Below are 18,411 nucleotides of genomic sequence, written 5' to 3'. Positions count from 1 at the left end.
CTGCCAAAAACAGCATCCCCAGCTGCGGGCGATGTAGTTTTCGGCAGTATTTGTTTTTATTGTTATATATTTTGTGCGCTGTGTATTTAAAATTTAACTTTTAAAAGTTTTATATACCTTACAGTTTGCACATTCTTTAATATTAAACAGATAAAAAAACAAAACTGCAAATATCTTACAATATTATTAATTAGGCTACTTAGACCTAATTGCAATACAGCTACGATGGTGTTAGGTTGAATAATTCACAATTAATTTCATACATTACAGTCAGAAAGGAGCAAAATTAATGAGCCAGGTTGAACAGGGAGCACTGCTCAGCAAATTGTGACGGCATGAATTTGGTGCACATTGTCCTCTTCATGGCTGTCTTGGGAAGGGGGAACAGTTTTTGGCAAGGAGTAGAATTTGGCACAACAGACGCCTTCATGTACCATTTTCTTTAATAGTGATTTGGTCATTTTGACACCGTACCACGTACATCCTCATGTGAACATCTTCCACCAAAACAACTTCTCTCCTGAAACTGACTTACAAATGCACTATCAGAGCATCCGGCACTCAGCGTCACCCAAAACCTACTGCAAAACAATCCAGATCCTTTTAACCCCTATTCCACAACGGTGGAGGATGCCGGACCTTTCTACTGCACTGGCTCAGACCTAATGAACTGTGAGGTCTATTTGTACTGTAAATACATATTGGTTGCAAAGGCACATCGATCACTAAAAAACTACTGGTCCCTCCCTAATGGACATAAAAATGAGTTTAAATGAGTTAGCTACATTTATATTGTGCTTCACCCAAGAAAAAAAGACTTTTTCAGAAAAAACATCAAATCCTACATAAAAACAAGCTGTCATTTATCAAATTACATGGGTTTTATCATTGAACCAATGTTTCAGAAGACGACAGTGTTTCCTTTTCCACTACAAGGCCTATGGAGATGTCCAAAAAAAGACATCTGATGCTGCTGAAAATATGACAACCTGCATTTTACTTGAATTATTACAGATTTGGATCAGTGGTTCAACAGTTACTAAACATTTTAGATCAGTAGATGTTTTTAGGCTTTTAAGGGTTAAACCAGAAGTAAAACACAATTAATTAACCTATCTAACCCCAGACTAGTCAGAGAAGGCTGTTTCCATTGCAACCAGGGTTAGATTTATTTAAAGTGTGTAAAACATTGCTGTGATTTGCTACAGAGAGCCTGCGATGACTGGTTATATGAAACATCCCTCTGCTCTTTGTAGGCCCAGCAACTTGGCAGCAAATCCCTGACGGTTGTTTCTAAAGGCACAACCGCTGCTGCGTTGTGTGTTGATCTCTCTTTTGCACTCTCTGCAAATATGTGTTCTCTAACCGTGGGGTTCTGATGGGGATTCTGTCATTACTGCGCAGCGGGCCTGACAACAATGAGACAGTGTTGTCTGAGATGTCATTTTTCTCTCTCACATCAAATGCCGGCAAACAAACATATGTCTGGGTAAACAGCACGCTAACCACATGACAAACTAAAGTTTTGCTTCATCTCTGGCCTCGGGATACATGCAAGTTTGATCATGGAAAATGGAACTTTTAGGGCCATTTGCTTCAAATGTAACACCACCTACACCCACTGGATGTCATCTGAATTAGACCAAATCAAATCACATCACATCCAAAGTGTAACACAAATCATTATCCTAGCAATTATGTCATGAAATCCTGTTATTACTGCTCAGTCTGTCTACTGGCATGTTTAATCTATAAATAGGAGCAGGAATAATCATACAGGCACGAGCTTACATGTGCATTATGATCTCACGATGTTGCAGAGGTAAACAACCAAAACAAGCTGAGTGAAAAGAGTCAAAAATCCCTTCAGAGAGCAAAAAACATAAAACAGAGGTTGACCAATACCAGATATTTAAAGGTCAATACAATATTGATAGACTGTAATAGAAAGAAGAACAATAGTCGATTTTTTGACTTTAAAGAAAGTGGATTGCTATTGAGCTGAACTACATCAGAATAACCATAAAATTCAAAGTATTCTAGCTCACAAGCCACAGAGCAGTGAAGTTGGATCTTAAATAATCTTTGTGTCAATTCATAACTAAACCTGACAATTACATATTTAGCCTGCTAACCTCTCAGAAAACAACTGCAGCCAAAGTCTTATGTCACTGTGAAGATTTAATATAGCCTGTAAAAAGAGTCCAGCAGAGGAGTATTAGTCTTGTTGTTGATCAGACCAGTTGATATACAATGTGCTGTAAAGGTATTTATGGCAGGTAAAGGTATTTTATGCCCAGTGACACCAAAAATATAAAAGATCACTCACTGATTCTTTAAATTCAGTTGGGATGACTGATGTTGACGTTCAGCAGTTGTGACAGGCAAATTCAACTGCTACAAATGCACCAAACCTCCTCCCAGGTTGATCTCTAACTGCTACGCAAGCATCAAAGACAGTGTGTGCCTAATAAAGGTGTAAAATACTTAGATTTAACTATAAAACTGTGTGTAGTGGCATGTTCACCCTACTTCTTTGACAAAAAGACATGACACACATCCATGCCTTGTGCACAATAATGTAGACTGGTGATACAAAATCTCCAGACTCCATAGAGATGCTTGCGGCAATGTCTTCAGTTTCTACATCCTTACTTTCTTTCCCAACTGGAGGCTGTTGTTCAAACCTGCAGAGTGTATTGTTCTGCTGTGAAGTATTGCACTACTCCAGCATTCCTCTCTACACGCCCACACTAGCCTCTTATGAGATTCGGATCACGATCACACAGGTGAACACTAAAGCACACACACTCACACCTCCTGACGACCATGCCCCCCTCCAGCACCAGACACAGCAGAAACACTTCCACTAATAACACAGCTTTTCATTTCTAAGCAGCTATATAAATGATGTGGTTCTCCGTGGATGTGGACTAGAAACAACACGACTGAATTAGTTCTTCAAGCTAGCTCCTTACCTGTGTTGCTAAAGCTTGGAGAGGCGTTTTCCCATTTCAGCAGGACAAGGCTTCGAATGGTTCTGCAAAAGAAAATCACAAGGAAGCTCAGGCTCGACACAGAATAAATCTAAGTAACGCTAGCATGTTTACCGGCACTCCTATCATTACAATCATTACTCTACGGATTATTTCAAGGAAGGGCAATACAGGGAATCTGTGCGAATAAAACTATGTTATCTAGTAAACAATGGTGGAAAATAATCGCCAGAACTCTTTGTAGAGCCTTCACAAATCCATGCTGCAGGAGGCCTTTCCACAGATGTCATGGGGCACCAACCTACAGCTGTCACTGTCCAAAACAGACAGACATGCTAAGCTATTGTTAGCTTGTCTGGGTGGGAACTAACTAAAACAGTCTAAACGCAAACACAGTGAAGCCCTTCTACTTAAACATATAAAAACGTCAATAGTCAACCCAAAATTTAGTATATACGTAATAATATAGATGATACAAGTACCAGCTACAAAAACCATGTTTGGCATCCCTGGTGGCTGCAGACAGTTAGACAGCCTAAGTTAGCTAGCTACCGTTAGCATGTTTGGCTAATGCATTACCGCTAACCGCTAGCTGACTGTTCATGTTAGTTCCTGTCTGTCACACACACTGGAGGATCCTCCTGATCAGTATGCTAACTGGTGTCGTGGTCCTATCTATTTGATGTTTGCATGTAATCTTACGTATCATGGTCGCCACTTGTGTGCTGTGTCTGTAAGGGTAAACGGCTTTGGCATCACACCGACACTTCCGAATCACAAAGGAAACTTTAACCGGAAAACCCTCCTCTGCGTGGGACGCAAAGCTGCCAGTTCCTCCGCAACACCTTTCCACCCAATTTATTATGACTCTACTGTGGGACAGCAGAGTCATATCAACACGTGACAGACAGAAGACAGTTCTCAATAGAATCTAACGTGCTGGGCATTTAACATGAAGAAAAGTTGACCATAAAAAACGTGGACCTCTGCAGTGGACTTTAAAGACACACCACATCCTTATAGTCTGTGTCTCCATCTGGTGGTTAAACGTCAGTACATGTCATTTCATTTATTTATTTATTTTGAACATGCAAAGAAAAATAAAACAAAACAAAGCAAATTAAGACATAAACAAAATAACATTTAAATGGACAGAATCTACCTTCAAGCACATACAAGTCTGAATATCGCGTGGTCGAAAAGGAGTAGGAAGAAGTATAAACTTATTTAATACAGGTAGTTTGTGATCTGAAATCTGCAGCTGTTGAACATCCTTATGTAGTACAATGAGGCCTTATGTAGACAATGAGGCCTGTTTGTTTAGGAATGATGTTGTACTGATAAATCTGCTGTAATTATTGAAGAAAATGGTTGATTTGTTGAGTCTGTTTGTATGACTGTACTGACATGAACAGACTGTTCATGGATTTTGTTGTTTTACAGCAAAGTTACAGTAATGGTATGAATTGCAGGGTATGTGACGGTGCTGTGTTGAATGATATGAAACTAAAACAACAAAACCCATGAATATACAAGAGAACAGCTGTAGAATAACTGTCCACTGGAGTGACCAGTGTGCATGAAAGGGTTAAGTGTAAATCAATTCGACTGTAATAAACAGTTTTGTTGTTTGTTTTTTTTTTGGCATATTATCTGAGTAATAGCTAATATTATAGTATGTTAAAAATATGAGAAAACATCAGATTAGCAGCATTAAAAAAAAAAAAAAAAAAAAAAAAAAAATCAGTTTTCACACAGTATGACAGTAAATACATGTTTCTTTGCTTCAAAAATTAAATGAATAGTGTTTAGCTGAGTGGACATTTTTGTAACTCCATGAAAAATAGGTTCATAAAAACATTTCAGTCTCTTTTTTTTCATACCTAAAGAGGAATAAAACACTCAGGAAAAAAAAAAATCTTGATTAAGGCTCTCATAATTCATGCATGAAAGGGTTAATGCTGCTAATCTGATGTTTTCTCACATTTTAACACTCTAATACCAGTCATTACTCAATTCATGGAGATACAATGCAAAAAAACAACTTTTGTTTAAAAAAAAACTGTTAATTACAGACTAATAACAATAAAAGCACTTGATTTATACTTAAACATGCTACTCTAGATCAGTTTTTATCAAGAACAGCAAAGTGACAGTAATGGTCTGAATGTCAGTGTATTATGGGATGGTGCACGAGCGTCCACTGTGGCTGATATGGAACTAAAACAACAAAATCCATGAATATACAAGAGAACAGCTGGAGAAGAACAGTCCACTGGAGTGACCACTATGCATGAAAGGGTTAATCCTACCCCTCAGTGCTTTTACACCTTTATCATTAACTTAATACAACAATCAAACAATACTATTTCCCTAATTTTAGTATCAAACCACAATAATCCATAATGCAGTAACTGAATTATCCACAACAGTCTGTTCATGTCAGTACAGTCATACAAACAGACTCAACAAATCAACCATTTTCTTCAATAATTACACCATATTTATCAGTACATCATTCCTAAACAAACAGGCCTCATTGTCTACATAAGGCCTCATTGTACTACATAAGGATGTTCAACAGCTGCAGATTTCAGATCACAAACTACCTGTATTAACCCTTTCCTGCACGAATTATGAGAACCTTAATCAAATTTTTTTTTCTTGAGTGTTTTTATTCCTCTTAAGGCATGAAAAAAACAATGCGATTGAAAATTTTCTCCTGAAAAATAAATAAATAAATAAATGAATTAAAAAAAAAAAAAAAAAAAAAAAAAACATGAAAAAAATAATAATGGAAAAAAAAAAAATTTCTTATGAACCTATTTTTCATGAAGTTGCAAAAATGTCCACTCAGCTGGACACCACACGTTTAATTTTTGATGCACAGAAACATGTATTTACTGATAAACTGTGTGAAAAATATGGAGAGGGCTTGTGATTCTGGGGGTTTATGCTCAGGAGAGATCTACATAATGTTACCAATTCATGTCAGAAAAGATATGTTATGTCTCAAAACTTTAGTAAAGATATGTGTTAAAAAAAACAACAACAAAAAAACAAAAAAAAACAAAAAAACCGAAGAGAACAACAAAATCCATGAATATACAAGAGAACAGCTGTAGAATAGCTGTCCACTGGAGTGACCAGTGTGCATGAAAGGGTTAAAATCAAAAGAATAAAAAGTATAAAAAGGAAAACTCTTCATGGCTGAGTTTTTGGGGAAATAAATGTTGATGTTGAAGGAAGTTTAAAACCCTAATACTTCTGTGAAAATATTCTATAATAGACAAAACTTCCGCATTCAAAGCACGAATTAATAAAAACCATTCAAGTATTAACAGTAATATAGTATAACAGTGGTGGGGTCCATTTCGACTAGTTTGATTAAAACTAGTCGAAATGGACCCCACCACTGTTATACTATTACATTTATTTGGGATTCATATTACTGCTGTATTTATGTATGATATTTTATACTTAACTTTGTGATTCTTTTTACTCTTTCATGTGTTACTAAGTAGTTTGATTACAGAAATGCATCACATTTTGTATGATTGCACATTTTTAGCATCACTGGCCAGTGAGAAGCATATATAACTAAAATAACATTTTACAAGCTTAAAAAATGTGGCTTTAGCTTAAACAGTGGGTGATTTTTCTTATTTGTAGAGGAACATCTCACAATAACATATCTGGGGCTACCTTATTTTGTTCAATGAGGTGAAGTGAGAGAAATATAAAATTGCATAAAACCCTCAGGTAAAGAATTTCCAATTTGTGTGCAGAAATGTAATATTTGTAAGGATTTAGTCATATCCCAATATCCTGTTGTTGTAAACAGTCATAATCATAGGTTGATATTATGACTGTGTCGTAAAGTAAAAAATGTTAAAGTGTAGCCTACTTCACATACAGTTATAACAGGAGTTTGAGAGCTCACTCCCAACAGTGATCCAAGCATTTTTACTGTAGTGTAGAAGGGAATAAACAACACTTGACACAGGTTGAAAGACAACACTGAATGATCTAATGACACCACAATCTGCTGTCTGGTAAATAATTTTATTATTTAGATTTAGATTCACAATACTTTATGTTACAGTTGCTCCATGCAAGTATAAAAATAGAAAATAAATCCATGAAGACTCAGCACTACTTTTGTGGCACTTCCCAAATAATAATAATAATAATAATAATAATAATAGCTTTATTTATATAGCACCTTTTAAAACAAAGTTTACAAAGTGCTTTGACAGACAAGTAAAGGGCACAACAGCAGGATACAAGATGGAAGTAAAAACACTAAAACAGAAGCAACATAATAGGAGAGATGTGTACAACAGTGCAGGAACATGACACTTCAAATGAATTAGATGAATTGAAATAAAGAGGGCAGAGGTAACGTAACATGATGCTGTTAAATCAATGCAAAAATAGAGGCGTGAGATAAAACAACATCATGTATGAGAATATAAACCAACAATCAAACAGGATAAGATTCAAATTTAAATAAATAAATAAATAAATAAATAAAAAATAAAATTAAAAGAGACAGACATCACATAAAAGCAAGTCTATAAAAGTGTGTTTTAAGAAGTGACTTAAAAGATGCCACTGATACCGCAAGCCTTATCTCCTCGGGCAGGCCGTTCCAAAGTCGAGGGGCCCTGATGGAAAAGGCCCGGTCACCCTTTTACCAATATATACAGAGAAAACCCAAATAGTTTTTTCTCTCTATATAACATTTCTTAAGTGGTCATTCACCATTTATTATAATATTGTCCTCTGTGTTTTGCATTCTTTGCAGTGAAAGTCTGTTTGTTTTTTATTTGTTTTTTTCTGTATTTGATTTACTGATCATGTAGATGTTTGTAAAAGCTCAGATTAAAGTTGAAGGTTATTTTATCAGAACAAGAGAAAACTGGGGAAAAAAAAAAAAAGTGACTTTTTCGACAAAGATATCATTAACTCAATGGAAAAACAATTGTCTCCAACCAATGTCATTTGTCAAACAACATGGGTTTTACCAGTGAATCAGTGTTGTAAAAAATTAAGGTGTTTCCACGTTCACTACAGAGCTTCTGAACATCCAAGTGGGTCATATCTGATGACCATGAAAAGATAACAAACTGCGTTTTACCTGAATATTTCAATGTACTGATAAATTTAATGGATCAGAAGTTATTAAATATTTTAGACCTGTTGATGATTTTGGATGCCAGTAACTGAGATTACTGTAAATTAAAAAAAAAAAAAAAAGGAGAAAAACTGTCAATATTGCAAATATAAATATTAAAAGCTCTATATCACAAAATATGTACATAACTAAATATACATATGAAAACACTCAATTAACACACAATTAGTACAAGCAATGTGTACAATATGTACTACACAACTAAATTACGTTGGTTTATTTTTTGAGAGTAAGAATAAAAATAACCTTATTTATACTTTCTTAACAATGTTACAAAGTTTACAACGAAAAAGAAGACAAAATGAGATAGAACCAAGCTGAAAACACAAAAATGAATATGATTTAAAAAAAAAAAAAATTAAAGAAAACAAAAATCAATAAATAACAGACATATACAACTTTTCCAAAGGCTTTAATAAAAGCATCATTTCCAAACCGTGCAGCCCTCAGTAGGTTTGGTTTAAGCAGACACACATGCTGCCTGTGAAGTGACAACAACCTTTATCTACACAGTGCACAACCAATACGCTACGGCAAGTGACGAGGGTCAATCTGCTTATCGCTGTCTCGTTCCCACTGTTCAGGCTTGGACGGAGCGCTGCTGCGAAGCAACGACAATGTCTGAGCAGGAGTCCCTGAGGTGCTCCAGTGCTAGAAATCGAGGAGGCGTACAACGTGTCGAAGGAAAACTTCGTGCCAGTGTAGAAAAAGGAGATTATTATGAAGCACATCAGATGTACAGGACTCTTTTCTTTAGGTAAGTCTTCCTTCCGTGGGTGCACTTGGTTTGTTAGTTGGCTTTGAGGCCTACCTGTTCCAGATCATTCTTGCTGTCAACCTTGCGTTTAATCTAGCACATTTACAATTGGTGGAATGGCTCCAGAGTCTCGCCCATTCAGGTTATTCCAGGTTGTTGATTGGTTAGCCTCGGTGTCAATCTTGTACAGTCACAAAATGGGACTGCTAACTACGGCTAACTAGCTAGTTTCGTCTTTAGCAATACAACTAAGCGATTTAGCATGTCTGTTGACCGGTTGTCTACCATAAAACAGTTTCGCAGCCCTTGTTTTTGTTTTAATTCTTATACCTTTTTTATATGCATATCACTTGCAACTAATTGTTACGTGACCAATATAAACATGTTTGTTGATGCTGTCCAGCTGTGTTAGCATTTAGCCATGTAGCTAGCCCTGTGTTGTAACGCCGCAGTCAGGAATAAGACAGTTCAGACTCGACATTTCACTACGTTATGCATTTTTAAAGCAATATGTGTCTTCGTGTAAAGGTTATTATGCCTTTGTGATTGTTGGTATAATCTTAATCTGGGAGAGGTTAAGTCAGGTTTCAAATAGAGCTGTCTCAATATTACAGCAATCCCATATATGTGTAGAGTCAATTTCAATACTTGCTTAATTGTTAAACATATATGTGATGTTTCAGTGTCTGAGACTGTAAGATGGTCCTAAGTTCTACTACTGCCAGGCTGGATGTTGAGTACAATTTTTAAGAAGGTGATTTGTCCAGTGACACCATGTCAGTGGTTGAGTGGCTTTGGTATTGTCAGTCATGATTTATTTACACATCCAATGGCTGCACTGTCAATAGTGCTACCCCACATACTTTCAGACATCTAAGGAAGGCAGTTTAAAAACGCTGCAAGAAATTCCTCATGTTGTAATGCTGCTACCCCTGTCTTTAAACAGGTACATGTCACAGGCAAAACATGCAGAGGCCAGGGAGCTGATGTATAATGGTGCTCTACTCTTCTTCAGCTACAATCAGGTATATGTTGTGTCTAATATATGAACTTATCCATAGAAGTCACCCCTGAGATAAAATTTTGTAACATGGATCAAATACAGATTGCCACTTTTTCTTGTGCAGCAAAACAGTGCAGCAGATTTGTCAATGCTGGTACTGGAGGTGTTGGAGAAATCTGAAGCAAAAGTTGAAGATGAAATACTAGGTGAGTGGGCTAGAAGCCTTTAAATGTCTACTGGTACATCTTGTAAAGAGTTTAAAGTTTCTGAATATATAATGTTTTTACGTGCAGTATTTTGTGAAGATGTTAAATGAATATTTAAATTGACTGGGTTTAGTTAAATTTAGGAGCCACTTTGCTGTGCTAGTATGAGTAATCACATTCAAATAATATTGAGAGAAACCTGCATCCACTTAGTGCTTTACCACATCCCAGAAACAGTGGGACACTCAGATGGGAGCTGGTTTCCCCTGCTGTTGCTGGTGTGCAAATGTTGTTTTGCGGTTGTGTGTTTGCTGAACAGAAAACCTGGCCAAGCTGTTCAGCCTGATGGATCAGAACTCTCCAGAGAGAGTAGCATTTGTGTCCAGAGCACTGAAGTGGTCTACAGGGGGGTCCAGCAAGTTGGGTCACCCCAAACTACACCAGCTGCTGGCTGTCACCTTGTGGAAAGGTAATCAATTGCCAATGAGTCTACAGTTTTAACAGAGTGGACCAATAAACCTAGTACAAGTCGTTCTCTTTTGTTTTACTGTCCAGTCTAAGATGATGGGCAGTATTGCACAAAAGTCTAAGGACATATTTAGCTTTGTGTGGGGGGGTGTTTAGTGTCAGCAGTTGCAGTCAGGGTCATAGGGTATGATGTGATCTAACTAAAAACTGTGAAATTTCTCATTATAATTGCTTACAATCATTAACCTACAACAGTGTATTAGGCAAAAATGGAGGAACACGGCATGTTAAAAAAAAACAAACAAAACAAAAAACAGGATGTATAATATTCCGGTGGGTGTAAAAGTGAAGCGCATCGTGGAAGTTATTGTCAGATCCTGTTCATTAACCAAACATTTTAACAACTTAGAACCTTTATTCAACCATGTACAAATGTATGTATGTACAAGCACTTCCTGCTTGCAAGAAATTTACTTAGAAATTTGTTTTTACCATCTCTACCTGCACCGAACGCGCACCAAATGGAATGACACTATCACCAAAAAATTCAGTTTTTATTGTGTCTCATAACTTTGGTTTGACATGTGCTTTAACACCATTGACTTCACAGTATTAGTTTGACATCTGCACTTTCCACACAAATTGAAACATAGTTTCAGCGAGGCTCTGTCTGCTGCCATGTCATCTTAAATCATGCATGTCATCAGGATGTGCAAAAAATAGGTGGATTTAACCAAAATTATTCAGTGACAAGGTAATTGAACAATATAGTGATAATTAGCATGGCTTCGAGCAAGACGGGCACTGTCTTTTTTGGCTGTGCTTTTTGAAAATTAACCGTGCATGGCGGGTGCATGGCTTGCTGCCTAATACATTGACCTACAATATTTATACAAAAAAACATCAGAGTTGGCATTTTCACATTGCACTTAAAAAAAAACAAAAAAAACTATGATGAGGTAAGCACAGTGTCATGTATGTCATTTTTGTGTGCCATATGACAATCACAAAGTGGTATAGGTTAAAGAACACTGAACAGAGCTCAAGTTGAACTTAGTGCATCCATAAAGTGTTATGTTTGCATTAAATGCACTCACACAATGGCAGACCTCAATAGTTTCAACAGTCAGATGTCAGCATTTATTGTCACAGATGATCACGACAGGAAGTAGGTTAGTTTAGTTAATGTAGTTTAGTTTGTTAGTTTATTTCATTCATAAGACAAAAAAAAAATCTGCTACTACATGTCAGCAAATTAACCACATCATGAATGAAAAGGAGCAGAAAGAAGAGCAGTCTTATATTTTCTGCCTCTTTAACAAACTACTTGTGCATTTACAGTAGTGATTTCAAACAGAATTGTGAAATCAACCTCTTAACACAATATCTACCATCACTGACTGCTGCAGTTCATCAAAAAATGATCCGTTCTTTAATTTTTCATTTAATTTAACATTAAACAAACAGCCATGCACTTAAAGAAGAAAACCTGAATAAAAACAATAAAATATGCATAAAACATCTAAAGTATAAACAAAAACAACATTTTAGATTATTTTAAGCATGCAAACATATGCATGAACTTTAGGACATGAACTAGGTCAAACGGTAAGAAATGTTTGATGTGTAATGAATGAAACTTCCTGTAAGTTTAGTACAGTTCTCAGATTGTCTGCCTGAGGGAACTGATTGTATGTTTAAGTGTGCATGTCACATTAAATACTTTCCACTGTGGTTGATGGAAATAGTTTTTTTATGTAGTTTACATATTTGATCTACACCCTGATATTTTGTTGCAGAGACTGAGAAATGCATATATGTGGTCATTATAACCCTTTGTTAAAACAACAGGCAAAATAGTCGCCGAATACTGTCTGCTTTAGTAAGACATGATCCATTCCTGTTGAGTTATTTTGGCACTTGAAAATACAAGAATCCATCTGTAAAATGTAGAGATAGATGACAGACACTTCATCACAAGTTAATGATATGTTTTCAGAGCAAAACTACAGTGAGTCTCGTTACCACTTCTTGCATTCGTCTGATGGCGAGGGGTGTGCCCAGATGCTGGTGGAGTATTCAGCGTCACGAGGCTTCCGCAGCGAGGTCGACATGTTTGTGGCGCAGGCCGTCCTACAGTAAGTCACTCGAGGGCATGTTTTTGAACTAGTTATTGCACAAGACAAAACATAAGCATTATTATGAAGCTAAACTGAAACCATCAAACATGCCTGCAGGAAATGTCCTAAAAATGTGGCCTGTAAAGGGTCGGATTCAAAGTGGTTGATATTCAAAACCTGTGTGCGCAGTGAAGAGCTATCGATGCATCTTTACAGCCTGTTGCCCTGCAGGCCTATCTATTTTCTGTCTGTCAGCAGTTTCCCTCCAGTGTCGTTGATATCTATGTGTTTGCGCTCAGCCATCCCCCTCTACCTACTGTCCATTTTATAGTTTCTGTTAAATTTTCTGTCTGATTTCTTTTTCGGTTCTAACCTCATTTGAACCTACTGCTCTCACAGGTTCCTCTGCTTAAAGAACAAAAACAGCGCTTCCGTGGTGTTCAGCACATACACAGAGAAACACCCGTCCATAGAGAAAGGCCCTCCCTTCGTCCAGCCTCTACTAAACTTTATCTGGTTTCTGCTGCTGGCAGTGGATGGGTGAGCAAAATGTTTTATTCATCACCCTAAAGCTTTGCTGTAGATTAATATATATTTCTTGTATTTTGAAACTTCTACTGCACTGAGTATGGTCACTCCATTCTGAGCCTGTAATAAGATAAGTAGTATTAGTATTTGCTATTACAAATATCCCATTTGTAAGTCAAATAAAACCATTATCTTTCTAACATTGTTTTATTTATGAAAGTTGACTTTGCTTTGCGTTTTTGTTTTTTCAGGGGCAAATTAACAGTTTTTACAGTGTTATGTGAGCAATATCAACCTTCCCTGAAGAGAGACCCCATGTATAATGAAGTAAGTGTTAGAATACACTCTAATCACTCATTACCTCCCCCAAGGAGGTTATGTTTTCATCAGGGTTTGTCTGTTTGTTTGTCTGTTAGCAAGATAACTCAAAGAGTTATGGACTGATGGCTTTCTGCCTTGGTGGAGGTCCGCACTCTTCAAGTGCTTTTCTAGTTTGTTTGTACAGTCTTTGCCTTGAATCACATATCAGATGATCTTTAAGAGTAGGTTGCCTACATGATGTGTCTTATGTTCTTACACTGTCTGTGCTTTGGGTTATGTTTGAATTTCTGATCTATGTAGCTCACGCTCTCATTCGTATTCATATATGTTTCCTCTTTCTTCTGTGTCTTCCTGTCTCCTTAGTATCTTGACAGAATAGGACAGCTCTTCTTTGGTGTTCCACCTAAACAGTCCCCATCGTACGGTGGACTGCTAGGTAAGTGGACTCACGGTCATAGATAGTGACATGCATTCATACATGTCACTTGCGATTGTGACAGATAAATGTTTGCTTAAAATACTAAATTAAATTATGGATAAAATCTGTAGCTTGACTTATAATTAGCTCTTGGTAATTTATTGTGTTGAGTTTTTGCTATTTGTCTACATTTGCTGGTTAGAGGCACATTTTTTGTTTAAAATGTCAGCTCATCTGAATTTTATGCCAGAATACCACTTGCGAATTACATTTTTTTTCTTTAAAATGTATTAGACAGTTAGGGTTAGAAAAATTTGTATTGGTGTTAACAAAACTACTAAATGAAATGAACATGGAGCAATGAATCAAACGCTGATCAAGAAATGCTTCATTTGGGGGCTTTGAGTTTCAAGGTAAGAGTCACATAAATGTAATGATGTGCATTTCAAGTAAAAATACTGTCAGTAATTACTGCGTAGTAGTTGTAGGTTATTGTTATGTATGTTTAATAATAGCTTTGACTTTAGAAGTGGCTGTTAATTATTAATCAGTCCTCATGTCAGAAGAAGATAGTCATTGGGTCGTTGAGCTATCTGACAGCAAACACAAATAGCATTCTAATGAATTCATCTGGATTCAAACTGTGACTTTAACCTGAGTGATGCAGGAGGAGGCAAACAGGCTCGTACTTTACACTCACAGACTGAGCCCAACCTGTGACAGTGGAAGGGCTAAACAAGACACTTGAGTTTTGATATAAAAAAAAAGAGTTGAAATACGCTGCACATTCTCATGCGCACTTCGAATGGCCAACACAAAAAGGAGGAGGGGTTTTGTCCCTGTGTGTCTGATGGACCCTGCCAATCAGACACTGTTAAAAACAAAGGGAAGTAGTTTTCACAGTGAGACAGGATGATCGGTTCATAAACTAATCAGTTTTCTAATGTAATGACTATTGAAATAGTTGAAAATTGTGACCATTCCTCATTGTGAGTCAGGAGAAATATGAAGTTATTAAAAAGCAACAAGCAAATGTCTGTGATGACCTGATGCTGTTCTGTATTTAGATTAGGAGCATCACCAGAGCCACACTTGGCTTGTATTTTTTTTTAAAAATCTGGTTTGAACATAAAGAAGACCTGATTGCTTTCATAATGGTCTCTAGAAGGTCTTACACTTAACTCGATGAGGCCCTTTAAATTGCACCTGGTTTTCTGTCTGAAGACATGATGGTCACTGTGTTGCCCACCTCTGTAGGAAACCTGCTGAACAGCCTGATGGGGTCTGGGGAGGATGACGACGTGGGGGAGGAAGCCCAGGAGGACAGCAGCCCCATAGAGCTGGACTGAACCCACACCTGAGGACGAGGAAAAACATACAAAAAAGAGGAACACCATGCCGCCTCCCTGCTTCACCTCCATAACTTGGTGGCACGAGGCCCCGGCTCGTGTTTTCAGAGGCGTGCTGTTTTCACAAAACTCCCTCATCATCCCACCCACCCGGTCCGAAATCAGAACAAGTATCAGGCCAAAATATCCTACTCAGCACTGCCTGGACTATCTGCGCCAAACTGCGAATCCCATGTCGAATTATCCTAAGATTCTGTCATTTCATTGTACTCATTGTTTTGTTGGCTGGGGACTCTGTTTAGGAGGTATGGATTTTAACCAAGTGATAACAAACTGTCCTCTTTCAGGAGTCGCCCAGTGGAGATAAAAGCACCATAAGTGAAACCCCTCTTTGTGATGTTGTTCATTACATCAGTGTGAGAGGGTTTCTGTTAACTCACTACAATAAACCTTCTATTGTTTGGCAGAGAGCCACATGGGCTTGATTGAAACCACAGCGAACCTGGTGTTTTTTTTTTTCTCCCTTGTTGAAAGTCTGTTCTTTCTTTAGTAAATTAAATCTGTAGGAGAGGCCACTTGTTTTCTCATCTTCAGAGCTCTTCGTAAGTTATTATCAAACGTCGTCTTGCACTTTGTATATCTACTAAACAAAACCCTTTCTATTCAGTTTCTCCAAGGATCAGAGTGGCAGTGACAATTCAGTGAATAAGCGTATACATATAAATATCAGTGTCCGCTGAAAAGGTCCCACTTCTCACCTCACAACCAAGCTGCTGCTGCTGAGCTTGTTTGCATTTTCCAGAGGAAGCTTTTTTTCCCCTCATACAGTTAGGAGAAATGATCTAAAAATCCAGCAGCGGGGTCTTGAAAGCACTTACTTTGTGTGTTGCTGCTACATGATGCCTGGCTACTTGTCGCTGTGAAAAAGAAAAAAAAACGTCACCTTTGTGGTTCAGAGTGATGCGGGGAATGTTTTTGGACGCTGAAAACACGTCTGTTGGAGTGAAATCGACTTTGCATGTGATGGAAAGGCATTTCATCTTCTGTCCTTTGTTTTCCATTTTAATTTCTGTTGGACAGATTCTCTTGGAGGTGAATCAAACATCAGCACATAAATAAGAAGTGTGATTTTACTGCAGTGGCTGCTTTTTTTCCAGTGTTAAATTCCTTGATCCCCCAGACAACACACATGCTCTGATGTTCTGTGAACCTTCTGCTTTCAGCGTGTCCTTGTAGTGACATTCAGTCAGTCTGCTGTTTAAGGATTTTACAAAATATAAGCCCTAACTGTGCTTCAGATAATCTCAAGGGGTTAAACTTTCCACTCCATTCTAGAACACTAGGAAAGTCCAAAAGTCTTCCAATGTAGAGTAATTGTTATGAACTTTTTATGTGATGATCCTTGTGGGACTGTGGCACCATGAATGGCTAATATTGAATAAAGAACTCTGAACTGAACAATCATGAATCAATACAGACAAAATGAGAACATGTACGATAATTTACTGGTTCAGTGTCAATTCAGAAGCTAATTACAGTTTGCAGAGAATATTCATAATATGTTTTTATTGGGTTAAATTGTTTTCATTCACCGTTGATCTGCCATATTATGCTGCCATGTTTCTAGAGTAGCTCAAACTTGTATCATTATCTGAACTAGAAACTCTGTCACTGTCCAATAATTTACTTTGCCTTATTAGATAACAGCAGCTAACATTAGCAAGTGAGCTAAGTTTAGGTCATGTCAGCTAGTGAGCTAACAGTAGCTAGCTGTGTCAGCTAAATGTGACAATAGAAATACTGGTGTCAGAAGTAAGATTTTGGCATATGTGGAACAAGACAAGTTTCTGTTAAGGATCAGGTAGTGAAACTAAATCTTTTTTTTTTTTTCCATTCTGTATCTTGAAAATAACTTAGTGACTGAGCTAACCCACTGTAGCCATAAATTACAACATCGCTACATTACAACAGGCTAGCTCAAAGCAGACTCTTGTTTATTCCATTTTATACCAGATAGTATGAAACATTTAAGTGAACTATGAATGTGGACTAGAATCTTAACGAAAAAGCTTATTAAACAAGCAATGACTAGCAAGGGGTTTAGCATGTCCGGAGAGGGTGTGGCTTGGGTTAGGTGCTGTTTTCATTTTTACCAATAGATACCACTAAATCTCACACACACCAAACCTTAATGAATATTTTTTAAAATATACGCAAGGTATAGAGAAAGTGTTGTGTTCCATTTGACACACCAGTCAACTGCTACATGTAGAAATATTATTTCCATCTGTTGTGTGATAGATTGTTACAAGTCTCATTTGTTTAATATTTGCCATTTTTGTGTTCCATAATGGACTTGGTTTCAAACTTGTAGTGCCACTGGATGGATAGATTAGTGTTGAGTGTAAATCTCTATGCTCTGCTGTGATCGTCTCTGTCTAAACGTTGGTGTCGAGGATACAAAGTAACAGACCAAGTGGTGTAGCATCATCAGATATATATATGTATGCTGATGACGCTGTACTTTTTAACAGAACCCAAACTACAGAATCCAAATTCAACCAACATTTTAAAGAATGTGTGTCTTAATTTTTAGCAGTATTGTCATATGTCCCCCGATGCTCTCTGATGAATTCACAGGTCTCTCTGTTACACCATTCAAGGCTACACTTTAAAGAGAAGTTCAGGCAAAATTGATTTTAAGGTCCTTTACCGAATGTTTTCCAAAGATGTTGCAGTTATGTCACACATTGCACAAACATACATGCTCTGTTACTCATTTAGTTACATTTTATTTACATGGTGAGAAATAAATGAAAAGCCTTGTTTTGCTAACCTGAAAGTCAGTTTTGCTAGAATTCACCTTTAATTAAAAGTAAAATAAGTGTGTGTGACCAAAGGCCTGTATGTCAGCGAATATCACTGCAGCTGCTTTCCTTTCTGATCTTTTTTTCCCTCTGAGAATTAAAGGGGACTGTTTGCCTTTGCAATGATTCACTAAATAAGTAAATAAAGAACTGAGAAGAGTTTGAGAATGTCTTGAAA

The 18,411-nt window shown here is 37.1% G+C and overlaps 2 protein-coding genes across 5 annotated transcripts in view; one reads left to right on the top strand and one right to left on the bottom strand.

The window, feature by feature from the left end:
- Positions 1-3,854, bottom strand: part of mrtfab (myocardin related transcription factor Ab) — a 73,814-nt gene extending 69,960 nt beyond the window's left edge. For all 3 annotated transcript variants that reach the window (XM_030122588.1, XM_030122594.1, XM_030122595.1), the window contains exons 1-2: positions 3,699-3,854; positions 2,979-3,040 (exon numbers count right to left, since the gene is read on the bottom strand). The gene's annotated coding sequence lies outside the window, so the exon portion shown is untranslated. The remainder of the gene's footprint in view (positions 1-2,978; positions 3,041-3,698) is intronic.
- A 4,888-nt stretch (positions 3,855-8,742) lies between these two features.
- Positions 8,743-18,411, top strand: get4 (guided entry of tail-anchored proteins factor 4). Of its 2 annotated transcripts, XM_030122598.1 has the most exons (9): positions 8,746-8,953; positions 9,900-9,978; positions 10,081-10,162; positions 10,482-10,631; positions 12,630-12,768; positions 13,150-13,290; positions 13,530-13,605; positions 13,963-14,035; positions 15,275-18,411. In XM_030122598.1, the coding sequence occupies exons 1-9, from the start codon at positions 8,814-8,816 to the stop codon at positions 15,364-15,366; spliced, it is 972 nt and encodes a 323-aa protein (XP_029978458.1). In that variant the 5' UTR covers positions 8,746-8,813; the 3' UTR covers positions 15,367-18,411. The 2 variants fall into 2 exon arrangements, with proteins under 2 accessions (XP_029978459.1, XP_029978458.1); XM_030122599.1 differs by lacking the exons at positions 13,963-14,035; positions 15,275-18,411 and adding an exon at positions 13,771-13,839 and having other exon boundaries at positions 8,743-8,953; positions 13,530-13,635.

Source organism: Sphaeramia orbicularis, chromosome 19 (genome assembly GCF_902148855.1).
Source record: "Sphaeramia orbicularis chromosome 19, fSphaOr1.1, whole genome shotgun sequence".
Lineage (NCBI taxonomy): Eukaryota > Metazoa > Chordata > Actinopteri > Kurtiformes > Apogonidae > Sphaeramia > Sphaeramia orbicularis.
The sequence above is the reverse complement of the archived record's forward strand: the minus strand, read 5'-3'. Positions and strand labels throughout refer to the sequence as shown.

Bases quoted from the DNA above. Each gene is read 5' to 3' on its own strand.
- get4 (XM_030122598.1), top strand. From the start codon at position 8,814: ATGTCTGAGCAGGAGTCCCTGAGGTGCTCCAGTGCTAGAAATCGAGGA. The intron at 13,291-13,529 runs GTGAGCAAAATG...TTGTTTTTTCAG, and splicing joins CTGCTGCTGGCAGTGGATGG to GGGCAAATTAACAGTTTTTA. The intron at 14,036-15,274 runs GTAAGTGGACTC...CCACCTCTGTAG, and splicing joins ATCGTACGGTGGACTGCTAG to GAAACCTGCTGAACAGCCTG.